The sequence below is a fragment of the Heteronotia binoei genome, chromosome 2, assembly GCF_032191835.1.
Source record: "Heteronotia binoei isolate CCM8104 ecotype False Entrance Well chromosome 2, APGP_CSIRO_Hbin_v1, whole genome shotgun sequence".
Lineage (NCBI taxonomy): Eukaryota > Metazoa > Chordata > Lepidosauria > Squamata > Gekkonidae > Heteronotia > Heteronotia binoei.
In genome coordinates this window covers 61,680,506-61,700,505 of record NC_083224.1, presented here as the reverse complement: position 1 = coordinate 61,700,505, position 20,000 = coordinate 61,680,506, and the positions used below count along the sequence as shown (strand labels likewise).

Below are 20,000 nucleotides of genomic sequence, written 5' to 3'. Positions count from 1 at the left end.
AACGTGCACAGTGCAGTGTACACAACTTTCTCCTTCATTTTGGTTTAGATCATGCTGATCATTTCCTCTGACAGAAGGGGGGGGGGCACAATTTCTGTGGATTCCCCATTCCCATGGCAGACTCTTCCCATAGTGTTCTTGGGTTCTCCCATCCCTGAGGAACATTATTCTGGGAGGGGAGCATTTAGGGTTGCAGTGGGAGGGAAGAGGCAGAGCAGTTCCACATTGCTGATGAAAGTCCTTCTATCAGCAAGGAGTTTGGGTGGGAATTTATCCTCCTCAAAATTATGCCAGGTAGGCTAGGCTGAGAGAACTGAACCAGATCACTGGTAGGCTTTACGGAATGCAATTTGAACAAATGTTTCCCAGTCCTAGATTTGATACTCTAGCTGATACACAACACAGTCTTGCTTGTCTGAGATCAAGTAAGCCATTTCTATTTCACAGAAACTAGAGAAATAGCAAAGTGCCCCTCTGACAGCCTGAGAACGGTCCAAACCCCAACTCTGAAATTCCATGGATACCTCTGCAATTAGTATTATATAGTCTAGAAATTAAGCAAACATAAAATTTGTCCTATTTGCATTATTTAAGGTTGTACAGTTTTTGTTTCTAGCTATGTGATACATTTATAGATAGAATCCTTGATACTCAGAATCTCTTGACCCAAGGGCCAATACCTTCCTCTTTTGTTCCTACTGTTGCTCAGTGAGAGTGGGCTGTAAAATTCTAAATGAATATAGTAAGTAGAGAGTTGTCACTAGAATGCAGTGAAAATTTAACTGCTCAGGTGTCTGTCCTAATCAATTTTTGTTTTTGCAAGCTGTAGAATCATCACACAATCAGTCTTTATACAGAACTTACCCATGTAAAAGTATTCTGGAGACTTCTCCTCAGTCGTTAAATCTCTTACTACCTCTCCAAACCGTAGCCATAGGCCGAATGCGACAACTGCAGAGCCTGCCAACTGGAAGAAAAGCAAAACAAAATCCAAAAGGTAGTTAAAAGGAGGACTGGTGAGTACTGAAAATCTGCAAACAAACAACCTCTTGTTTAGGGTTGCCAAGTCCAATTCAAGAAATATCTGGGAACTTTGGGGGTGGAGCCAGGAGACTTTGGGGGTGGAGCCAGGAGACTTTGGGGCGGAGCCAGGAACAAGAGTGTGACAAGCATAATTGAACTCCAAGAGAGTTCTGGCCATCACATTTAAAGGGACAGCACACCTTTTTAAATGTCTTCCTTCCATAGGAAATAATGAAGGATAAGGGCACCTTCTTTTGGGGCTCATAAAATTGGACCCCCTGGTCCAATCGTTTTGAAATTTGGGGGATACTTTGGGGAGAGGCACTAGATACTATATTGAAAATTTGGTGCCTCTACCTCAAAAAACAGCTCCCCCAGAGCCCCTGAAACCTCCAGATCAATTCCCCATTATACCCTATGAGAAGACGTTTCCCTCTCCACCCCCCTCCACCCCGCCCCCCCCCCTTTCTGGGAAATCTGATGCAGGAGACAGAACTCACTCACCTCCGGAGGTGCAAAGGCACATGGTCCTTTGGGGGCGTGGCTGGGCTCCCCTCCCTTCACCGGCCAGCTGACTGGGGGCGGGAAGCAGCCTGAGAAAACGGAAGAGCTCTGGCTGCTGCCATCGGGGCTGGGTGGGAAGGACTGCCGTTCTCTCCCTCCCCCCCCCCCCCGCTTTCCCTTTTATGGCCAGCGGGAGGAGGAGGCTCCAAATCGGGGGTCTCCAGGCCTAGCGGGGGATTTGGGACCCCTACTCTTGTTCTTCCTGGAAACTCCCAGGCAGATGACTATGAGGCCCTATCCACACGCTAGTATAAAGACTGTAGTAGTGTTAACAAACTTTTCTTCACATGAGCAAAACTGAAAACATTGCTGGTCTAACAAGGAGGCATACAGATGCACATCATTTGAGCAGTCAACCCACTGTGAGGAACACTTACCACAAGTTGTTTCTTTTCTCATGGGCTGAACTCAGAATAAACCAGCTGTTGTATGTTTACAACAGTATAGCACTGACTGGCTGGAAACCAGTAGTATCACTTACCCTATATACCTGAATAAAGTTAGAGTCCAGTAGCACTTTTAAGACTAAGAAAGTTTTATTGAAGGTATAAGTTTTTGTGTGTATACACACACTTCTTCAGATACAATGAAATGGGAGAAAAGCATTCAAACTTATAGACAGGGTTGAGAAAGAAGAAGAATCTGCAGATTTATACCCTGCCCGCCCTTCTCTCTGAATCAGAGACTTAGAGTGGCTTACAATCTCCTATATCTTCTCCTCTCACAACAGACACCCTGTGAAGTGGATGAGGCTGAGAGGACTCTCACAGCAGCTGCCTTTTCAAGGACAACTCCTGAGATAGCTATGGCTGACTCAAGGCCATTCTAGCAGGTGCAAGTGGAGGAGAGGGAATCAAACTTGGTTCTCCCAGATAAGAGTCCACACATTTAACCACTACACCAAACACATAGCTAGAAAAAAAAACACAAATTAGTATATAACATGATGTAGACATTTTGAGACAAAGCAGGGACAACAAGCAAAGTGCACAATGTAACAGCTGTAGGAGGGGAGGCAGATGGGCATAATAAAGTTAATTCTTCCACAATTAGAAAAGATTACCTTACACACTTATCTCCTATTTTGACATATTTATTGTTTCAAATGCTGGTTCCCCTTAATTGGATCCATATATCCATATTGTACCATAGAATTTTCCCCTCCCAAATGGCTAAAGCATCCGGTAAAACCATAGAGTTTTCCCGGAAATGCCTAGAGGGGCCGCTGTGTGATGTCATCAGTGTGATGACGTAACTTCCGTGTGATGTCATCGCAGCGGCGACATCAGAGAAGGTTGCCCCCACTGGCCCAATGTGGGCTGGCGGGTTGGGAACCTCCTGGGTGGGGGCAGGTAGACACACAGGTTAGTTAAGAACCTGCACCTTCGACTGTGTCTCAGCTGACAGCCAATGAAAATGTTTTAAAATTAACAGAATATGCCCCATTTAGGCTGATTCTGCACTAACCTTGCTCTGTGCCAGGCTTTCGTTTCTCTCTGGAGCAAGCTAGTGATTTCGCACCAGTTGCTCCCCGCCACCATTTTGCATGGAGAAAACCCGTGATTTGCAGAACTGCAGCATAAACCTGTTTTTCAGGTTTACACTGCAGCGTGGCAAATTGTGGGTTTTCCCCACGCAAAATGGCGGAGCGGAGCAGCTGGTGCAAAAACGCTAGAGTCCAGTAGCACCTTAGGGCCTATCTGACAAACAGAATTTTGACTCTCAAAAACTTATATCCCAGAAATCTAGTTGATCTCTAAGGTGCTACTAGACCCTAATCTAGCTGTTCAACTGCAGACCAACATGGCTTCCCTCTGAAACAGTTAACCACCTAGTTGCTGCATTCTGCACTCGCTGAAGTTTCCAGATAGCTTGAAAAGACAGCTCCATATAAATAACCTAGATGTTATCAGTGCAGCAGTAATCATCCAGATCTCTCTTCTCAAGGCAAAGATGTAGATGGCACACCAAACAGAGTTCAGCAAAGGTACCATGTAACATAGGGGAGATCTGCTACTCCATTTGTAGACATGGATATAAAAGTACCCCAAACTACAATCACATAAGAGAACTGAAGTCCCTTATGTGTTGACCCTGTGCACTTTGCTTGTTGTCCCTGCTTTGTCTCAAAATGTCTACGTGTTATATACTAATTTGTTTTTTTTTCTAGCTATGTGTTTGGTGCAGTGGTTAAGTGTGTAGATTCTGAGAGAACTGGGTTTGATTCCCCACTCCTCCACTTGCACCTGCTGGAATGGCTTTGGGTCAGCCATAGCTCTGGCAGAGGCTGTCCTTGAAAGGGCAGCTGCTGTAAGAATCCTCTCAGCCCCACCCACTTCACAGAGTGTCTGTTGTGGGGGAAGAAGATATAGGCAATTGTAAGCCACTCTGAGTCTCTGATTCAGGGAGAAGGACGGGGTATAAATCTGCAATTCTTCTTCTAGAACTTGATGACTCCTCAGACCTTGACTGGCTACATTAATGATCATCAATGCCTCACTCTTGTCTGAATTAAACTTGTTTATTGACTTGCATTCAGCCTGTTACTCCCTCCAATCATTCATTCAGGCCATCCCTCGATTAAGCTAATAATGATGAGAAGTGTTGTGTGTCATCAGCATACTAACAACATTTTACTCTGGGTTTCCAGATAACTTTGCCTAACAGTTTCATCTTGATAGTAATCAGCATAAGAATCAAGACTGAGGGACTCCAGAGCAAAGATGCCATAAAGTCAAGTTTCTGTCCCTAGAATGATCTTCTGGAAATGATCAATAAAACAGGATCAATAAAAAAGAAGCCTAACACTCCCAAATACCTGATCAGTCCAGAAGGATACCACGACCTAAAGTACTTGAAGTTGTTGAATGGTGGAGTTAACATGGTCTGCCTCTCCTGTTTCCTTTTAGCAAAGGTTATCTATACCAGGGGTGGCCAATGGTAGCTCTCCAGATGTTTTTTGCCTACAACTCCCATCAGCCCCAGCCATTGGCCATGCTGGCAGGGGCTGATGAGAGTTGTAGGCAAAAAGCATCTGGAGAGCTACCGTTGGCCACCCCTGATCTATAAGGTTAACCAAGGCACTTTCAATCACATCATCAGTTGGAAGCTGAATTGAAATAAGTCTAGATAACGCAGGTTTGAAGAGTGCTGGAATTGCACTTTGTTGAGGTGGGCAAAAGAACCAAGAGTTCCCACTGCTTCGTCTTGTACTAACAGATGATCAAACTCTTAACTACTCAAGGCCATTTTTCATAAGACAAACTTATAATTACTATCTCTAGAGGCAGGTAACTAGCTTAGAACTAGCTTAGATGACTCTTAGTTTGTTTCCACTTTTTTCTATGTGGTGTTAAATCAATCTGTTACAGTCAGGACAGTATATATAAGTCTCTCCCCTCCATTTTATCATTGCAACAGACTTGTGGGGTAGGTTATGTTAAGAAAGAGAGTGGCTGTACCAAGTTCACCCTGTGCGCTCAATGTTTGAGTGGGAATTTGAACCCAAGTCTGACACTAACCAGTACACCACGATCTGGAGGTTTGATGTTAGCTAGAAAGTTGATTAGCAAGTCTCTAGGAAGTACATGGCAAAAGTCAGGCTTGGTTTGTTTTGGTGTGAATGAAGAGAAATTACTTCCTTTGGAAAGCTCAGGTCCCGTGTACTAACCACAAAGGCTTGATATAGACAACATGCCTTCACCAATCATTTTGAAGGAAGAAGGGAGGGCAAGGATGCGCACTCATCTTCTCTCACAGCACCAGAGTGACTGAACAAGAGACAATAGCCAGTGCTTTTGCAAGGCCACACAACACACAGCTTTGTGTGGCTGTGGTTGGCTTTCCAGCTGGAGCCGAATGACACCAGTCTCACAACTCTGTACACATTAGCACCGTAGTAGAATTGTACCTCATCCTTATGAGGGCAGAAAGTGCCACTCTCTAGTGGCCTCATTTTCTTTTTCAATAGATGCATACACCATGGCTCTTCATTTGTAAGAAGTGCACTCTTGGAATGGCAGTTATTCATGTCCACAACAAAGGTTTCTTAAAAACACACAAAATGGAAGCCTCCCTTCCCAAGTCTTAAGCATGGGGGGTGGGGGTGGGGGGTGGGAAGGAAATGGGTACACTTTACCCAAAGGTCCCAGCTGGATGCAGGCACACTGCTATGATATCATCTTTTTATGACAACTCAATGGGAAAACATCAGAAAATTTCAATAGGAAAAAAAGAACATTTTCTTTCATGATACATAGAATTGTATGTATAGGACCAAGGAATTAGCTCCATGTTACAAGTTTGTATCAGGACCAGATAAATGATGCCTTCTTTGAATGGAAAACTTTTACCCAGTAGGATATTATTCTGACTAAGCTTACACATTCCTGAGGCAAATCTGCACATGTTAGAGTCCTTACAACCAGAATTGCCTCTTCACACATTACACCAGGGGTGTTGAAGTCATTTGTTATGTGGGACAGATCTGACATAAATGAGACCTTGTTGGGCCGGGCCATGTGTGTCATAAAATGTAATGCCAGGTAGCAGAGATATAAACTTTATAAAGCACACAAACACAATTAAATTTTTTTTTAAAAAAACTTAAAATAAAACATGCTTAAAACATTAGCACTCAGTCTTAAAGGTGCTTTCTTTGTATCTCTCCTGTGCAATCCAGGGAACTGGGCAAAGGAAGCTCTGGCTCTTTCCTTTCTACCCCAAGGGACCAGGAGGGGGAGGATCCTCAGCCAACAGACGGAGAGGCTTGGCTCAGTAGCTCTGCTGTGTGATTGAGAGTCTGGCAAAGCAAGCTTTCCCTCCCCCCCCCTTCCTCCCCAAGGGAGGATCCTCCATCAAAGGAGAAAATAGAGGCTTTGCTCTGTAGCTCTTGTGCAATTGAGCAAGCTTGGCAAAGCAAGGAAGAAAGAGGGAGAAGAAAGCAGAAGACAGTGAGTTTCTTGGGGGCCTGATAGAAGGCCTTCGGGCATTCCACCTCCAGGCCACATGTTTGACACCCCTGCATTACAAAGTACACAAGTTGAGGCTGGATCCTACCCTGTGTCACATGTAACAATAAACACTCAGATTGCTACATGTGTGGTGCCCAATTATGGTCAGGAACATATTGTATCTGATGAACTTCAGTCTCCCTCTACTCTGCACCATTTTTTCAGCCTGAAACACTCCAAGGATGGGACAAAGATTAGATGTGAAGGTAATTCCTGCGTATGGAAGCCCATACCCAACCCGCATACTTTGTGCACCAGAAAACCCTTAAAACAGTGTTTTTAGCTATTCTATAATGATTCTATATAGATTACTTAGCTCGGTGACCCAGTTCCTATACCTGAAACCCTAATACAATCATTTTGTTTGCAGGAATAGCCTCAGTAGCAAGGAATCCAAATATAACTGGGTTCCACAGCAACAAAGCTGTTCCAAGTTCTTGCAGTCCAGAGTCACCTCACTCCTTCTTAGTAATATTTGCCTCTCTGCTACAGTCCTTTCTAATAATGGAATGTCCCAACAGCGGTCACTTTATTGGCAAGTCACTACAATATCTCAACTTTTCACTATTCAGCCACTGACATTTGATTTTTAAGCCAAACTGGACGGTATTCTGCCACAGAAAGCTGCAAATGGCTACAGGTGTGTGTTTTACAGAAGCTACCTTTGACATGTTACTGAAAAGATCCTCAGACTGGAGAGGGGAATGAGTTGCTTATTCAGGGAGAGAGCTGCTCTTCACTTAAGTACCTCAGCAAGTAAAGCCCTCACAGGCATTTTCATTAGGCATCTACCAAGGCAAACACAAGAAGTCCTTTTAAGGAGGACTGGCTGTCAAAACACATCTCTAATATGCAGCTCCATCAGTCACAACTGATTCCCTTTTCCCTTTTCAGCAAGGTCATTTCATTACAAGAGCCCAAGCAGAGTCGAACTGAAGATTGAGGTCAGTATGATTGATTTAGAATACTTAGAAAAGGAAGATGACATCTCCTTCTCCTATGAATGCCCACATTACACCTGTACTATTTACCAGGCCATTCCTTTTTTTCTGGGTCCTGATAAAACTGTCTCTATTTCATCTTTAAAGGTAAAGAATCTTTACTAGTACCTTCATGGCTGCACTCTCAGGTTTCAATCTCCTGATTTTTTGGTGGCAGTCTCCCCTTTGGTTGATGATGGAGCCAAGAATAGAAAATCTTGAAGAATTTCAATTTCTTCATCCTCAAACTTTAAATTGTGTAATTCCCCAGTAGTCATTATTTTTGTCTTCTTGATATTCACCTGCAATCATGTTTTGGCACTTTCTGCTTTAACCTTCGTAAGCAGTCATTTAAAGTTATCAAAGATTTCAGGTTTTCATGGCTGGTAACATCATTAGGGTTTGTAGAATCTTTCGGGATCAAGTGCTGTGTTCTACTGGAGAAAGTTTTCCTTCCAGACGTTTCGTTCTCAGCTGCGGAGAACATCCTCAGTGGCGTTGCAGCCGGAGCAGGCGCTCAGACCTTCTTGGCTGCTGTGCATTGAGTGGGGCCAGGGCTGCTGGAGAGCTGCTATTTGTAGGCTGGAGGGGGTGTGATGAAAGGGCAATTGGTTTGTGGATGTGCAATTGGTTTGTGGATGTTTGGTGGGGCTTCCTGGAAGGGTAGTGATAAGTAAACTGGCTGTTGAATGTGACCATTTAAAATGTTCACTGTTTTTTGCCTGTAATGTGGTGTCATCTGCATATCTCAAAATGTTAATGTTCCTTCCGCCATTCATCAATCCATCTTCATCTAAATCTAATCCAGTTTTTCTTATGATATTTTCTGCACACAGATTGAAGAGACAGGGATATAAAAGGCATCCTTGTCTGACACCATCACCAATTGGAAACCATAATGTTTCTCCATATTCTGTCCTAACAGCAGCTTCTTGTCTGGAGTACAGGTTGTGCATCAAAATAATCAGATGCTGTGGCACAGCCATATCTTTTAAAACCAAGGCACATGCATGCACACAAAATAACTACAAGTTTTTCTATAAATATAGGCATATCCACAGTGAGATAAAACACCATATGTTTAAACAGGAAACTGTTACAATCAGTTTCTAACACATCTTGCTTCAGAAGCAGGTCCAGAATGGGCAACTGTAGTTAAATAAATACAAGGTAAGCAGGCAGAGAGAACAGTATGTACGTGTGTTGTGTGCACGTATGTTCAGGTGAAAGAACAAACATGCATTACGCACACATAAGTATTTTCATCTATGGAAAGTCAGAGGGTATGAGACTGTGAATGCATGATTTGGATTGATTAGGACTGCACTGTGTATGCATTGTTTGCATCATGTCCTACCTACAAGAGGTTTGACTAAGACCTCCTTGAAAGAAGCAGGGTCTCTCCTTCATCTGCCTTTCTGGCCTGATTCATGAGTTCTTGGAAACTGCTGTAGTAGATGGCCCATGTGACAGGCTGAGTGAGGCAAGTCCTGGTGTTTAGCTCCATTCATTCAACAGAAAGACTGGAATATATGTTGTGTTGACCTGAAGTTCTGTGAAGAATTGGAAAGACAATGGAATAATTTTTCAAGATATAGTGCCCTTTAGCAGTCATAGGAAGACCCCTGATAGATCAGGCCAAAGGTATGTTTAGGCCAGTATTCCATATCCAACTGAAGCAAGTACATGTTTCTGAGAACCATATAAGCAGAACACAAAGGCTATAGCTCTTTCTTGTTTGTTTTTCTGTATCAGGAATTCAGAGGTACACTGCCTCTTAATATGGAAGTTCTAGTCCACAAAAGTGTGTCTCTTGTGTAATGCTCCCTTCACTGCAAACATTCAAGAACTAGAAGAATGAAGAACAGAATGACCCTTAGTTTCAAGGGTAGCCTAGGGAATAGGTATCCAATAGCAAAGATTATAGAGCTGGTTCAAGCAATTTTGCCACACTTAACAGTATGGTTCCATTACCTTCTCCCGTGTAGCTGGTTGCAAGACAAGCTCCAATGGGGCTGGAAAAGCTGTCAGGACATAGCTGAGACCTGGCCAGCAGCAGCATAGGTCCAGGAAGTTGCCTCTTCCCCAGGCCCGGTGCTAGGCTTTCCTGCGCCCGAGGCTGAACTGCACTCCACCGCCCCCACCCCCGTATCAAATTTGCACGCACACCCCGATGACGTCAATAATGACTGACACACTGACACACACCCCACTTCGCCAAGGCTTCCCGAAGGTCAGGAGGCCTTGGTGAAGTCCAGAAGGCTATGGGTGCACTCAGAGCCCAGCTCTAAGCACGCCCGCTGCCATCTTGACTTTGCCTGGGCTTCCCAAGCCTTGGGAAGCCTGGGTGAAGTCAGGACAGGATGGCAGTGGGTGCTCATGGCCATGCCTTCCCACTTCGCCCAGGCTTCCCAAGTCTTGGGAAGCCTGAGCAAAGTCAGGACGGGACACCAGCGGGTGCTTGTGGCCACGACCACCCCCACTTCACTTCCCGAGCTTCGGGAAGCCTGAGCGAAGTCAGAATGGCACAGTGGCAGGTGCTCACGGCCATGTCCCCCCACTTCTCTCAGGCTTCCTGAGCCTAGGGAGGCCTTAGCAAAGTCAGGATGGGACAGCAACGGGCACTCGTAGCCATGCCCCCCCCCCCACTTTGCTCAGGGCGAAGTCAGGATGGGCACGGGCATGTGGAGAGGGGGTGCATCGTGGCGCCCCTAGGCCAGGTTGCACCCGAGGCCACCGGCTAGTTGGCCTACTTCCACACACCGGCCCTCCTCTTCCCAATGAGTCCTAGTAGTATTGGCAATGTCACAGTTGTTTGGCTCTCGATGACCAGTGGGGGCACAGTATGGATTAAGCAAGTGACCTCAAATGCTACCACAGGCTGTGAACAAACTGTGCCCTGAAGCATGTAGGTTCCCTTCTGGTTAGCTCCCCTCCCATAGCCACTTGCCTAGTGTGGACAAAGGACAACCCCTGAATGCCTACCAGAATTTCAACAACTCAAAAACAATTTGAGTACTGTAAGATTGACTTTTTCATTCTGCTTCTTGCTGTGACCATATCCCAGGGGTGAAGGGAAAGGCACACAGAGAGCTGGATTTGGCCCTGCAGCCTCCATCTGTTAATCCCACTTTTATATATTTAAAACATTTCCTTCTACCCAATAAAGGGTCCCCAAATTGGCAAACATGTTAACATTAAAACATGTAAAATAATGCATATATACAATAATGCTATTTTTAAAAACCAGAAATGACTGGAGTGTTTATATTAGTTCATATGGAAGAAGGTGTGCTGGCCTCAAGCCATTAAAGGGCTTTCCAGGTGAATACCAGCATGCTGAACTGGGCCCAGAAACAAGAAATAATACAGGAATACTAAGGTCCCTATGATTCACTCCATTCAACATTCCGGCTGCAGCATTCTGTATCAACTGTAGCTTCCCGGAAGTTTTCAAGGGCAGCCCAATAAAGAGCACACTGGAATAATCTGTTACCAGGGCACACCCCACATGCACCACAGTGGCAAGATCTTTCTGCCCCAAGATGGACTGCTGCCAACTCTCCCGCTGAAGCTGATAAAAAAGCACCCCTGGCTGCCACTGCCACCTGTTTGTCGAAGGACAACACCATCCAGAACAGGAGATAACCAATTTCCTAGGTCAGATCTTGCCCCCACCAGCAGCGCTGTCATTTCATTGGGACTAAGTTTATATGGTTCAACTGCTTCTTTCCCTACTCTCGTTTGATGGGATGACTCTAAGGGATGAGGTGGAACAATTTTTACAACACAGCAGAATTTTTTTAAAAGTGTGCTAGTCTCTTACCTCTCTATACCTAATATCACATTTTTGGCACCAGTGGGTTCCTATTCAGGAAGATAAATACAGCAAAGCCATTACTAGAAAGAAAGAGAACCAGCACACAGCACTTCGGCCCTCTGTGTGGGATAGGCTGAGAGTGTATACTCTCCTAGCCTCGTGGCTTATCTGTATAATAGATATAACACAATAAGTAACATGGTTCCAGGAAACAATTCACTTAGAGCAGGCAATAATTGCCAATGGCAAAGAATCTCTTTACATCATCACAGACCCAAGTGAAAATAAACATCCCCCCCTGACAGTCTCACCTAGCCATGCACTCCCAGAGAGCCTGGGCACTGGGCAGAGAGCCAAGCTCCTCATTCTGTTGCCAAGAACAATTTCAGGGACCCTGCTAGGCTATTCTGCAATTCTACAAACTTGTGTCCAAGGCACAACTGTGGGGCTGCTGGGAGCTGTTAAAACACAAAGACACTTAAAAGGAATACGCTCCCTTTCCATAAGGTCACAAAAGTGGGAAATGTGAGCTTTTGTGTGTGTTTCCAGGTACTACAAAAGTTGACTCCAGGTCTTTATAACTACAATGTGGATTATGAAGGAGTTTTAAGAAGAAAAGTGAATGCAATTTATCCTAATAGTGCCTACCCTGGTGCAACTGCATACTTATGCTAACTGAAAAATAGCACCCAACTTTTCCATCTTTTTTGGCCCCATATGTCATTGCCCTGATTTCTGCATGCATTTTTTTTAACTTATATGTTTCTCTTTGGTTTTTATTTGTTTTTTTTTTTTCCCACTGGGTTTTCCCCTCAATTCTTTTGAGACCACCTTTACCCAGATATTTTCCTGGAAGCTCATTCTGAGTTGGCTTTTTCCTTGCATGTAATGTTCCTGTCAGTTTTCTTTGTCCTGTCCACTCCCATGTAGCTTCAGCTCACTTTTTGATAATTGGACTGTTGTCATCATCAAGCTACACACTCTCCTCTCCCCTGCCCTGAAGATGAGGGGTTTCATTTTTTAAAATGAAAAACTGATATATCGATGTACTACTGAAATGATAGGTTAAACAGCTTCTCTGAATTCCCAGCTTTTTAAAAAAAAGTAAGTCTCTATCCCATATCCTTGCCGAGATATTAGAAAAAGTCATATATCCACAAGGAAAGCAGATAGAGACTTACTTAAAAAAAAAAAGAAAGCTGGGAATTCAAAGAACCTACTTGACCAATCATTACAGCAGTATACTAATATATCAACTATGCAATGTAATATCGAGATATCAATATAAGCATGCACAAAAAATAATAAGGAGGGGGGTGCTGTGATGCCACCTATGACAACAGCACCCTCCCTTGAAAATCCTGATTACACACATGCAAAAGAAAATACACTGACACCACAATATAAAAATGCAAAGGGAGGGCAGATGTGCAGAAAAACTGTGCCAAAACTGATTCCAGTGCTTGGGGACCAACTTCCAGGAAAAGCCAGAGTAAGTCAAGCGTGCACAAAAGCCTGTAGGATGATGGGCAGAGCCAAAGGGGCATACCAGGACAAAGACAGCAAAACCAAAAACTGTAAATACCCCATCACCTTAGGTTTGTCTCAGCTGAGCGAGAAACAATATTAAATCAAGAGGATGCACATATAACTAAACACACTGTGGAACGTATCCTAATGCTATTCATAATTAGAACAACAATCCTTAGTACTGATATAACTGTTTAGGGCATTCATGGCATCATAATCTTAAAACAAACTAGTGAGGGATGCTGGTATTGTTATCCTTATATTGCAGATAAGCACTAAGTTTAAGATGGAGATACATAACACTACTGACAGTGCAGTCCTAAACAGAGTTACATTCTTTTAAGTCTATTAACTTAAGCGGACTTTGAAAAGTATAACTTTGCTCAAGATTGCATTGCTAATGAGGTTTTGGCACTGGGAAGGTTTGAACCAAAATCTTCCCTTTAAAGCCTTCAAGATAAGATAAGATAAATTTATTCTTATATCCTGCCCTCCCCCACCAAAGGCGGGCTCAGGGCGGCTCACAGACATGGAAGACCATGATATAAATAAAATACAATATAAAACAAAAAATTTTAAAATACTATTCAGTTGCGATGCGATTACATAGTTAATTAAATAGATAAAACAGGTGCTATAAAGTGCTATTGATCACAATCATGCACAAGATGGCTGGATGGCTACAGATCCATTTAGCCAGGTTCTGTCCCAAAAGCAAGCTGAAACAGAGAGGTTTTGCAAGCCCTGTGGAACTGGCTCAGGTCCTGCAGGGCTCGCACCGTCTCTGGAAGTTGATTCCACCATCGAGGGGCCATTGCTGAAAAGGCTTGCTCTCTGGTTGTCTTCAGTCTAGCCTCTCTTGGCCCAGGGATTTTTAAAAGGTTTTGAGAGCTAGATCTCAGTGCTCTCTGGGGGACATATGGGGAGAGGCGGTCCCTAAGGTAGGCAGGTCCTCGGCCATATAGGGCTTTAAAGGTAATAACCAGCACCTTATAGTGAACACGGTATACAACCGGCAGCCAGTGCAGGTCCCGCAGCCCAGGCCGCACGTGTTCCCACCGAGGTAGTCCCACTAGCAGCCTGGCCAGTATTCCAGTTGACATATGAAGGGGGGAGGGAAGGAAAAGAAGAGGGCCAGCATACAACAAATAATTGTAGCAATGTTCACATAGCTGACAATATTAAATTACAACAAAAGCTAGGAAGTAATTCATGTATCTGCACAATATTTGTAGGCACAAGCTAGTCAGTGCATTTGTTCTTCACTCACGTCAGACTTAGCACTCCATGAGGCTTGTTCAAAGTCTCTAGTGTTTAGTATTTATCTCCCTCCATGCATAAAAACATTGATGCAAAGCACTTACCAGTATCATGTGCTATGAGATGTTGCGAAAATGATGTGGTGAAATTTGTAGCTCTGATTGGCTGAGCTGGCATAACATACTGGTCACAGTGTCAGACTAGGGCCTGGGACAACTGGATTTGAATCCCTGCTCTGCCTTGAAATCATATTGGATGACCTCAGGTCTGTTACGATCTCTCAGTCTACACTACGTCACAAGGTTATTGTTGTGAAGATAAGGTGCAGGAAGCGAAAACAATATAATAAGCTATTTTGGGGGCCAAATTGGAAGAAAAGCAGACTATAAATTAAAATATAAGCATAATTTTCTCCTCCGTCAAATCATAAGGTACCTTCACCAAGACTATGAAGAAGTGGCCTAGAAATCGTTGAAAATAAACACATAAATAAATAAAGCTACTGTGATGTCATCGAAAGTTAACACAGACTCTAGTTGGTCAGGATAAATATATCTGTAAAATATAAAAACCTTTCGACACACAAACTTGCATACTTCAAAAGAGCCATAACTCCTTCTCACAACCAACCGTAAGCACCAAATCTTTAGCTGCAGTTTACCTGAGGCATCACACACACAGAGCCTCCTATGCATTGTGGTTTCCTGTTTTGGCAACAGGAATTCTATCAAAACGGCATCTGAATTAGACCAGAGTTTCCCTTACCCATGCATATCACTCACCTCTCTCTCTTTTTTAAAACTAATCTTCTCAGTCACCCAGACTGAGAGTTCACCATTATCTATATCCTCTCCTGCTGCTCTTGTGCTTTGGGACTACCACCTCAGCACATTCACAGGCTACCAAAAACCTACAGGAGGAAAAGCCATCCATGTGCAGGCTGACATTGCTTAAAATTAAGTCTGTGTTGTTTAATCATGCTGCACTTCAATTACTATTTATTGTTCAAAATGGATGGTTGGGGAAAGTTAAGCGAAAACCAGAGTAACAAGTAAGAAAAAGCAATAGAAAAGAGAAGGTTTCAGGACATGTGACTCTCCCTACATCTATAGAGAACAAGAACAAGTGCACTCTGGGTAGGAAAGGCTGTATGCAGAGTGAGGTTAGGCAGAAGCACCAGTGTGTCACAGGTGCTCCCCACTGCTGCTGTGCAGTTTTGGGCCTCTTCGTAGTATAGGTAGAGGAGATATCCCCCACAACTCCTCCAACTGTCTCTTTCAGACCAGGCAGCTCTGTCTTTCACTCTCAAGTCTGTAATATACTTTGCTTTATTTTTCTTTTTTGCAGACCTTACACTTGATTGTTGCAACTAAAGCTGCCTCCTCAGGCTGAATATAAAGCCCAGAATTTTGAAATATTTAGTTATGGGTAAAAATTAAAAGTGTTGATTCCATAACTATATACATTCTCATTGAGACAGGAAATGGGCATAACATTCACTGGATATTCTTGATGTTGGATACTTTCACTACTGTACTGGGAAGTTTCTTTCTCAACCCACTGACAATTCAGCCTGGAACTGCCCTGGATAGAAGATGGGACTTTGAGTAAAGAGTTCTTATTACACCCCCCCTTTAATTTATTGATAAAAGCATCGAGGTGAATATTATAATTTGAAAAGTATGCTCTTTCACTATCTGGTAAAGTATTTTTAAAACATTACCAGGAAAGGTAGGGGGAGAGGAAACAGAAAGTAGGTATTTTTGTATAAAGGTTTGAGGTTACAACAGCCTTATACTTGACATCCCTGTCTCAACAGAGTTAGACAATTTGCTCCTTAATTTAAATTGTGTAAAGCAGAAGGTTGTGGTTAATCATCACTGATGAGGCAGAAGCACCCTGCACATTCTCAAAGAAACTTTCTTTCATGTATTCATTTGACCGAGAATAGACTCCTTCAAGCTAAGCTTTGGTGAAGTCTTGATGGAAAATACTTCTGGAGAAAGGGGGGCCAGAAAAGGACAGCTTGCATATAAGCGGGGGAAGGGAAATCCTATATGAAAAAATAACCTTTTAAAAAATTAGCTGAAGATGGGGGAGAAGAGTGGGTTATGGTTAACGAGGAACTAAATGTATTCCCTGGTTCTAGTGTGGTCATTAACTGAGAGAGAGAGAGAGGTGCTGAGGCTTTAAACAGTGAAGGAAATATGTCATTAATATTACACGATTTTTACATTACTAAGTAAAACCCACTTCCTAATTTTAAGTTGTGGAGGCTACGCTTGTTTTGTGGCGAAGGGAAAGTACTCTGATTATATGATCAGTGACCTTTCCTTTATTGCTTCTTACTCCTGTTTTAAGACTTGTGTGCCATATATATTGACTGATTTCGGGCTAGCCTATGGTTGCCAAGTCCAATTCAAGAAATATCTGGGGACTTTGGGGATGGAGCCATTAGACTTTGGGGGTGGAGACTGGAGACATTGGGGGTGGAGCCAGGAGCAAGGGTGTGACAAGCACAGTTGAACACGGAAGGGAGTTCTGGCCATTACAAATAAATAAAAATGGGCTGCCACCGGACATCCTACAGAAGCCGGCGATCATAGTCAGAAGCCAATACTGCCAGACTGGACTGAGACAGCGCAAATAGTTTTTAAATTGATAAGTAAATTATGGTTTTATATGTTTTACTGAATTGATTGTTTTTATGATGTTGTAAGCCGCCCTGAGTCCGCTTGCAATAATAAATAAAGTAAAGTAATAAATAAATAAATAAATGATAATAAATAAATAATAATACATTTAAAGGGACTGGCCTATTGGTACTTACCGTGAAGGGTCCTTCTCCTCAGAGGACAGGAGAACATATGATTGGGTTATTCCACTGTAAATCTAGGGAGAGAGGAAACACTTTTTTCTCCTTCCTTTTGGCGCCTTGGGATAACCCTCCCCTTTCAGTTTCGGAACTCCAAATAGTAGTAACTTAGTAAACTCTGAACTAGCTGAAACATAAAACTTGTCAGAAGCAACCAAAAACATAGCAACTATATACACTGATTACCTTCCAGAAGATATTAGTGTAGATAATGAAGGAAGAAATAAGAACAGTCATATATAGATACATAGAAATAGATATAGAAGATGATGCAGGGAGCAGCAATATGTCCTCCTGTCCTGAGGAGAAGGACCTTTCACGGTAAGTACCAATGGACCGTTCTCCCTCAGAGGCGGAGGACATATGATTGGAACCTTCTAATGCAGTGTCCCTAGTTGGGAGGGTTGTCATCATCTTCTGCTGAGGTAACGATTTGTTGAAGGACTTTACTCCCAAAGGCTGCTTCAGTAGCTGTGATGGTATGGATTTTGTAATGTCTGATGAATGTAGAAACGGATGACCATGTTGCGGCTCTGCAAACCTCATCTACTGAAGCGTGATTAAGAAAAGCTGCATTGGTTGATGCACTGCACAGAGAGTGTGCCGTTATTCCTGTGGGGATCGGCAAACTTGACTTGTATGCTTCCCTGATACATGCTTTTAGAACGGAGCTGATGGAACTTCAAGACATTCTAATTCCTGTTCTCGGAGGGGAAATGTTGATGAAAATACCCTCTGTGTGACGTATGTCCTGCATTCTTGTGATGTAAATCTTTAATGCTCTTCGTACATTCAGTGTATGCCATATAAACTCCTTAGGGTGTTTTGGATTTGGACAGAATGTAGGTAGCACGATTTCTTGAGAGCGATGGAATCTTGAGGCTGCCTTAGGGATGAAGGTAGAATCCGTCCTGAGTACTACTTTATCCCTATGGAAAATGCAAAGGTCAGTTTTAATAGACAGAGCACTGAGCTCTGATACCCTACGAGTCGAGGTAATGGCAACCAGAAAGAGAACTTTCATTCTTAACCACTTTAAGTCCACCTGTCTTACAGGCTCAAATGGAGGTTTCGTGAGTGCTGTTAATACTGGATTGAGTCTCCAGGTGGGGAAACGGTGTATCTGAGGGGATGCCTTTGCTGTTGCACCCTTTAGGAAGAGTTGGATATGTGGATGTCTTGCCAGCTTGTATCCTCCAGGAGGAGGTAGTACCGTGGTTAATGCCGCTACTTGTCGTCGCAGAGTGGATGCCTTGAGACCTAATTGGAGCCCTTTCTGGAGGAAAGCCAGTACAGCTGTGCTAGTTGGAGTCATGGGATTGATTTTCTTTCATCGACACCATCTCACGAATGTCTTCCATGTGGTATTGTAGATGCATACTGTCAATTGTTTCCTGGCGGCTAGGATGGTATCAGACACCTCTGTGGAGTATCTGAGCTTCTATAGGGTATTCTGCTCAACCGCCACGTGGTCAAGCATAGCCATCCTGGATTCGGGTGCCACACTGAAACCTGGAGAAGCATCTCCGGGTCTGTTGGTAGAGGAAGTGGCTCTTGAATTGTTAGCTCCTGGATCACTGAGAACCATGGGCGACGAGGCCAACACAGAGCCACTAGAATGATTTTCGCCTGGGCTTCCTTCACTCTCTGAAGCGTCCTGGGCAGAAGAGGAATTGGAGGGAAGGCGTAAAGAAGCCCCAGGGGGCCACAGTGATGTTAAGGCATCTGTCCATTCTGCCTCCTGATGCAGATATCTGGAAAAGAAGCGAGGTAGTTGACAATTCGCTGGAGATGCAAATAGGTCCATCATCGGAGGCTGGTTTTGACTATGAGTGGAACGGTGAGATACAGCTGTCTCCGTTCCATTATCGCTAACTGATAGGGTCATAAGAACCTTTGCAAGTCTCTGGAATGGAAGCGGGCCCACTGGATCAAGTTGATGCAGGAGATCAAGAGGCCCATCAATTTGGCCAATCCTAAAAGCATCGATGAATGATTTTGGATTATCGATGACACCGTCTCTCTGATCTTCTGAGCCTTGGCGACAGGAAGTGACAGAGAGTTGTTGGATGAGTTGATTATTGCTCCCAGATGTTCGATGCATTGAGTCGGTAGCAGGGTGCTCTTGCAGAAGTTGACGATGAAACCGTGGTTCTGGAGACACTGTATGGTGATCTCCGTGTCTTCTAGACACTTGGCTCTGCTGTTGGAGCGGATCAAAAGATCGTTCAGGTAGGGGTGAACATGTATCCCCTGGCATCTCAGGTGCACCACTGGGTTGATGAGAAGTTTTGAAAATACCCTGGGAGCTGTGGAGACGCCGAATGGCATGGTTTTGTACTGAAAATGCTGTCCTTCTATCGTGAAGTGTAGGAACCGCCTGTGTGCTGGGTGTATCGGTACATGCAGGTAGGCCTCCTTCAGGTCTATGGACATGAGGAATTCTCTGGGTTGAATGGAGTCCATTATGAATCTCAAAGTTTCCATCCGGAAACGCCTGAGTTTGACAAACTTATTCAGAAATTTGAGATCCAGAATGGCCCTCCAGTCCCCTGTCCTCTTCGGTACAATGAACAGGATAGAATAGACCCCCTGTCCCCTTTCCTGGACTGGAACGTGTTCTATGGAGATGAAGTAGTGCCTGGGATACAATTGCTCTCTTGGCAGATCTCCTTGCTGGAGGCGATCGGATGAATCTGTTGGGGGGAATAGAATTGAACTCGATTGAATATCCCTGGGATATGATTTCTAAAGCCCAAGAGTCAGCTTGAGAGGCTTGCCAAGCTGGAAGAAAGTGTAGGAGTTGAGCCCCCATCGGAAGGTGTGAATAGTCATGCCTGCTTGGGTTCACGTTCATTTCTGTCTGATTTGTTGAAGGCTCCTTTGTTGTATCTTGAAGTGAAGGAACCTCTCTTGAATGATGTTCTGTAAGCTTC

At 43.8% G+C, this 20,000-nt stretch overlaps 1 protein-coding gene across 1 annotated transcript in view; it reads right to left on the bottom strand.

The window, feature by feature from the left end:
* Positions 1 to 20,000, bottom strand: part of TSPAN2 (tetraspanin 2) — a 75,182-nt gene that overhangs the window by 39,132 nt on the left and 16,050 nt on the right. The window contains exon 2 of the mRNA XM_060233251.1: positions 865 to 967. Within this exon, the coding sequence (XP_060089234.1) occupies positions 865 to 967 (103 nt within the window). The remainder of the gene's footprint in view (positions 1 to 864; positions 968 to 20,000) is intronic.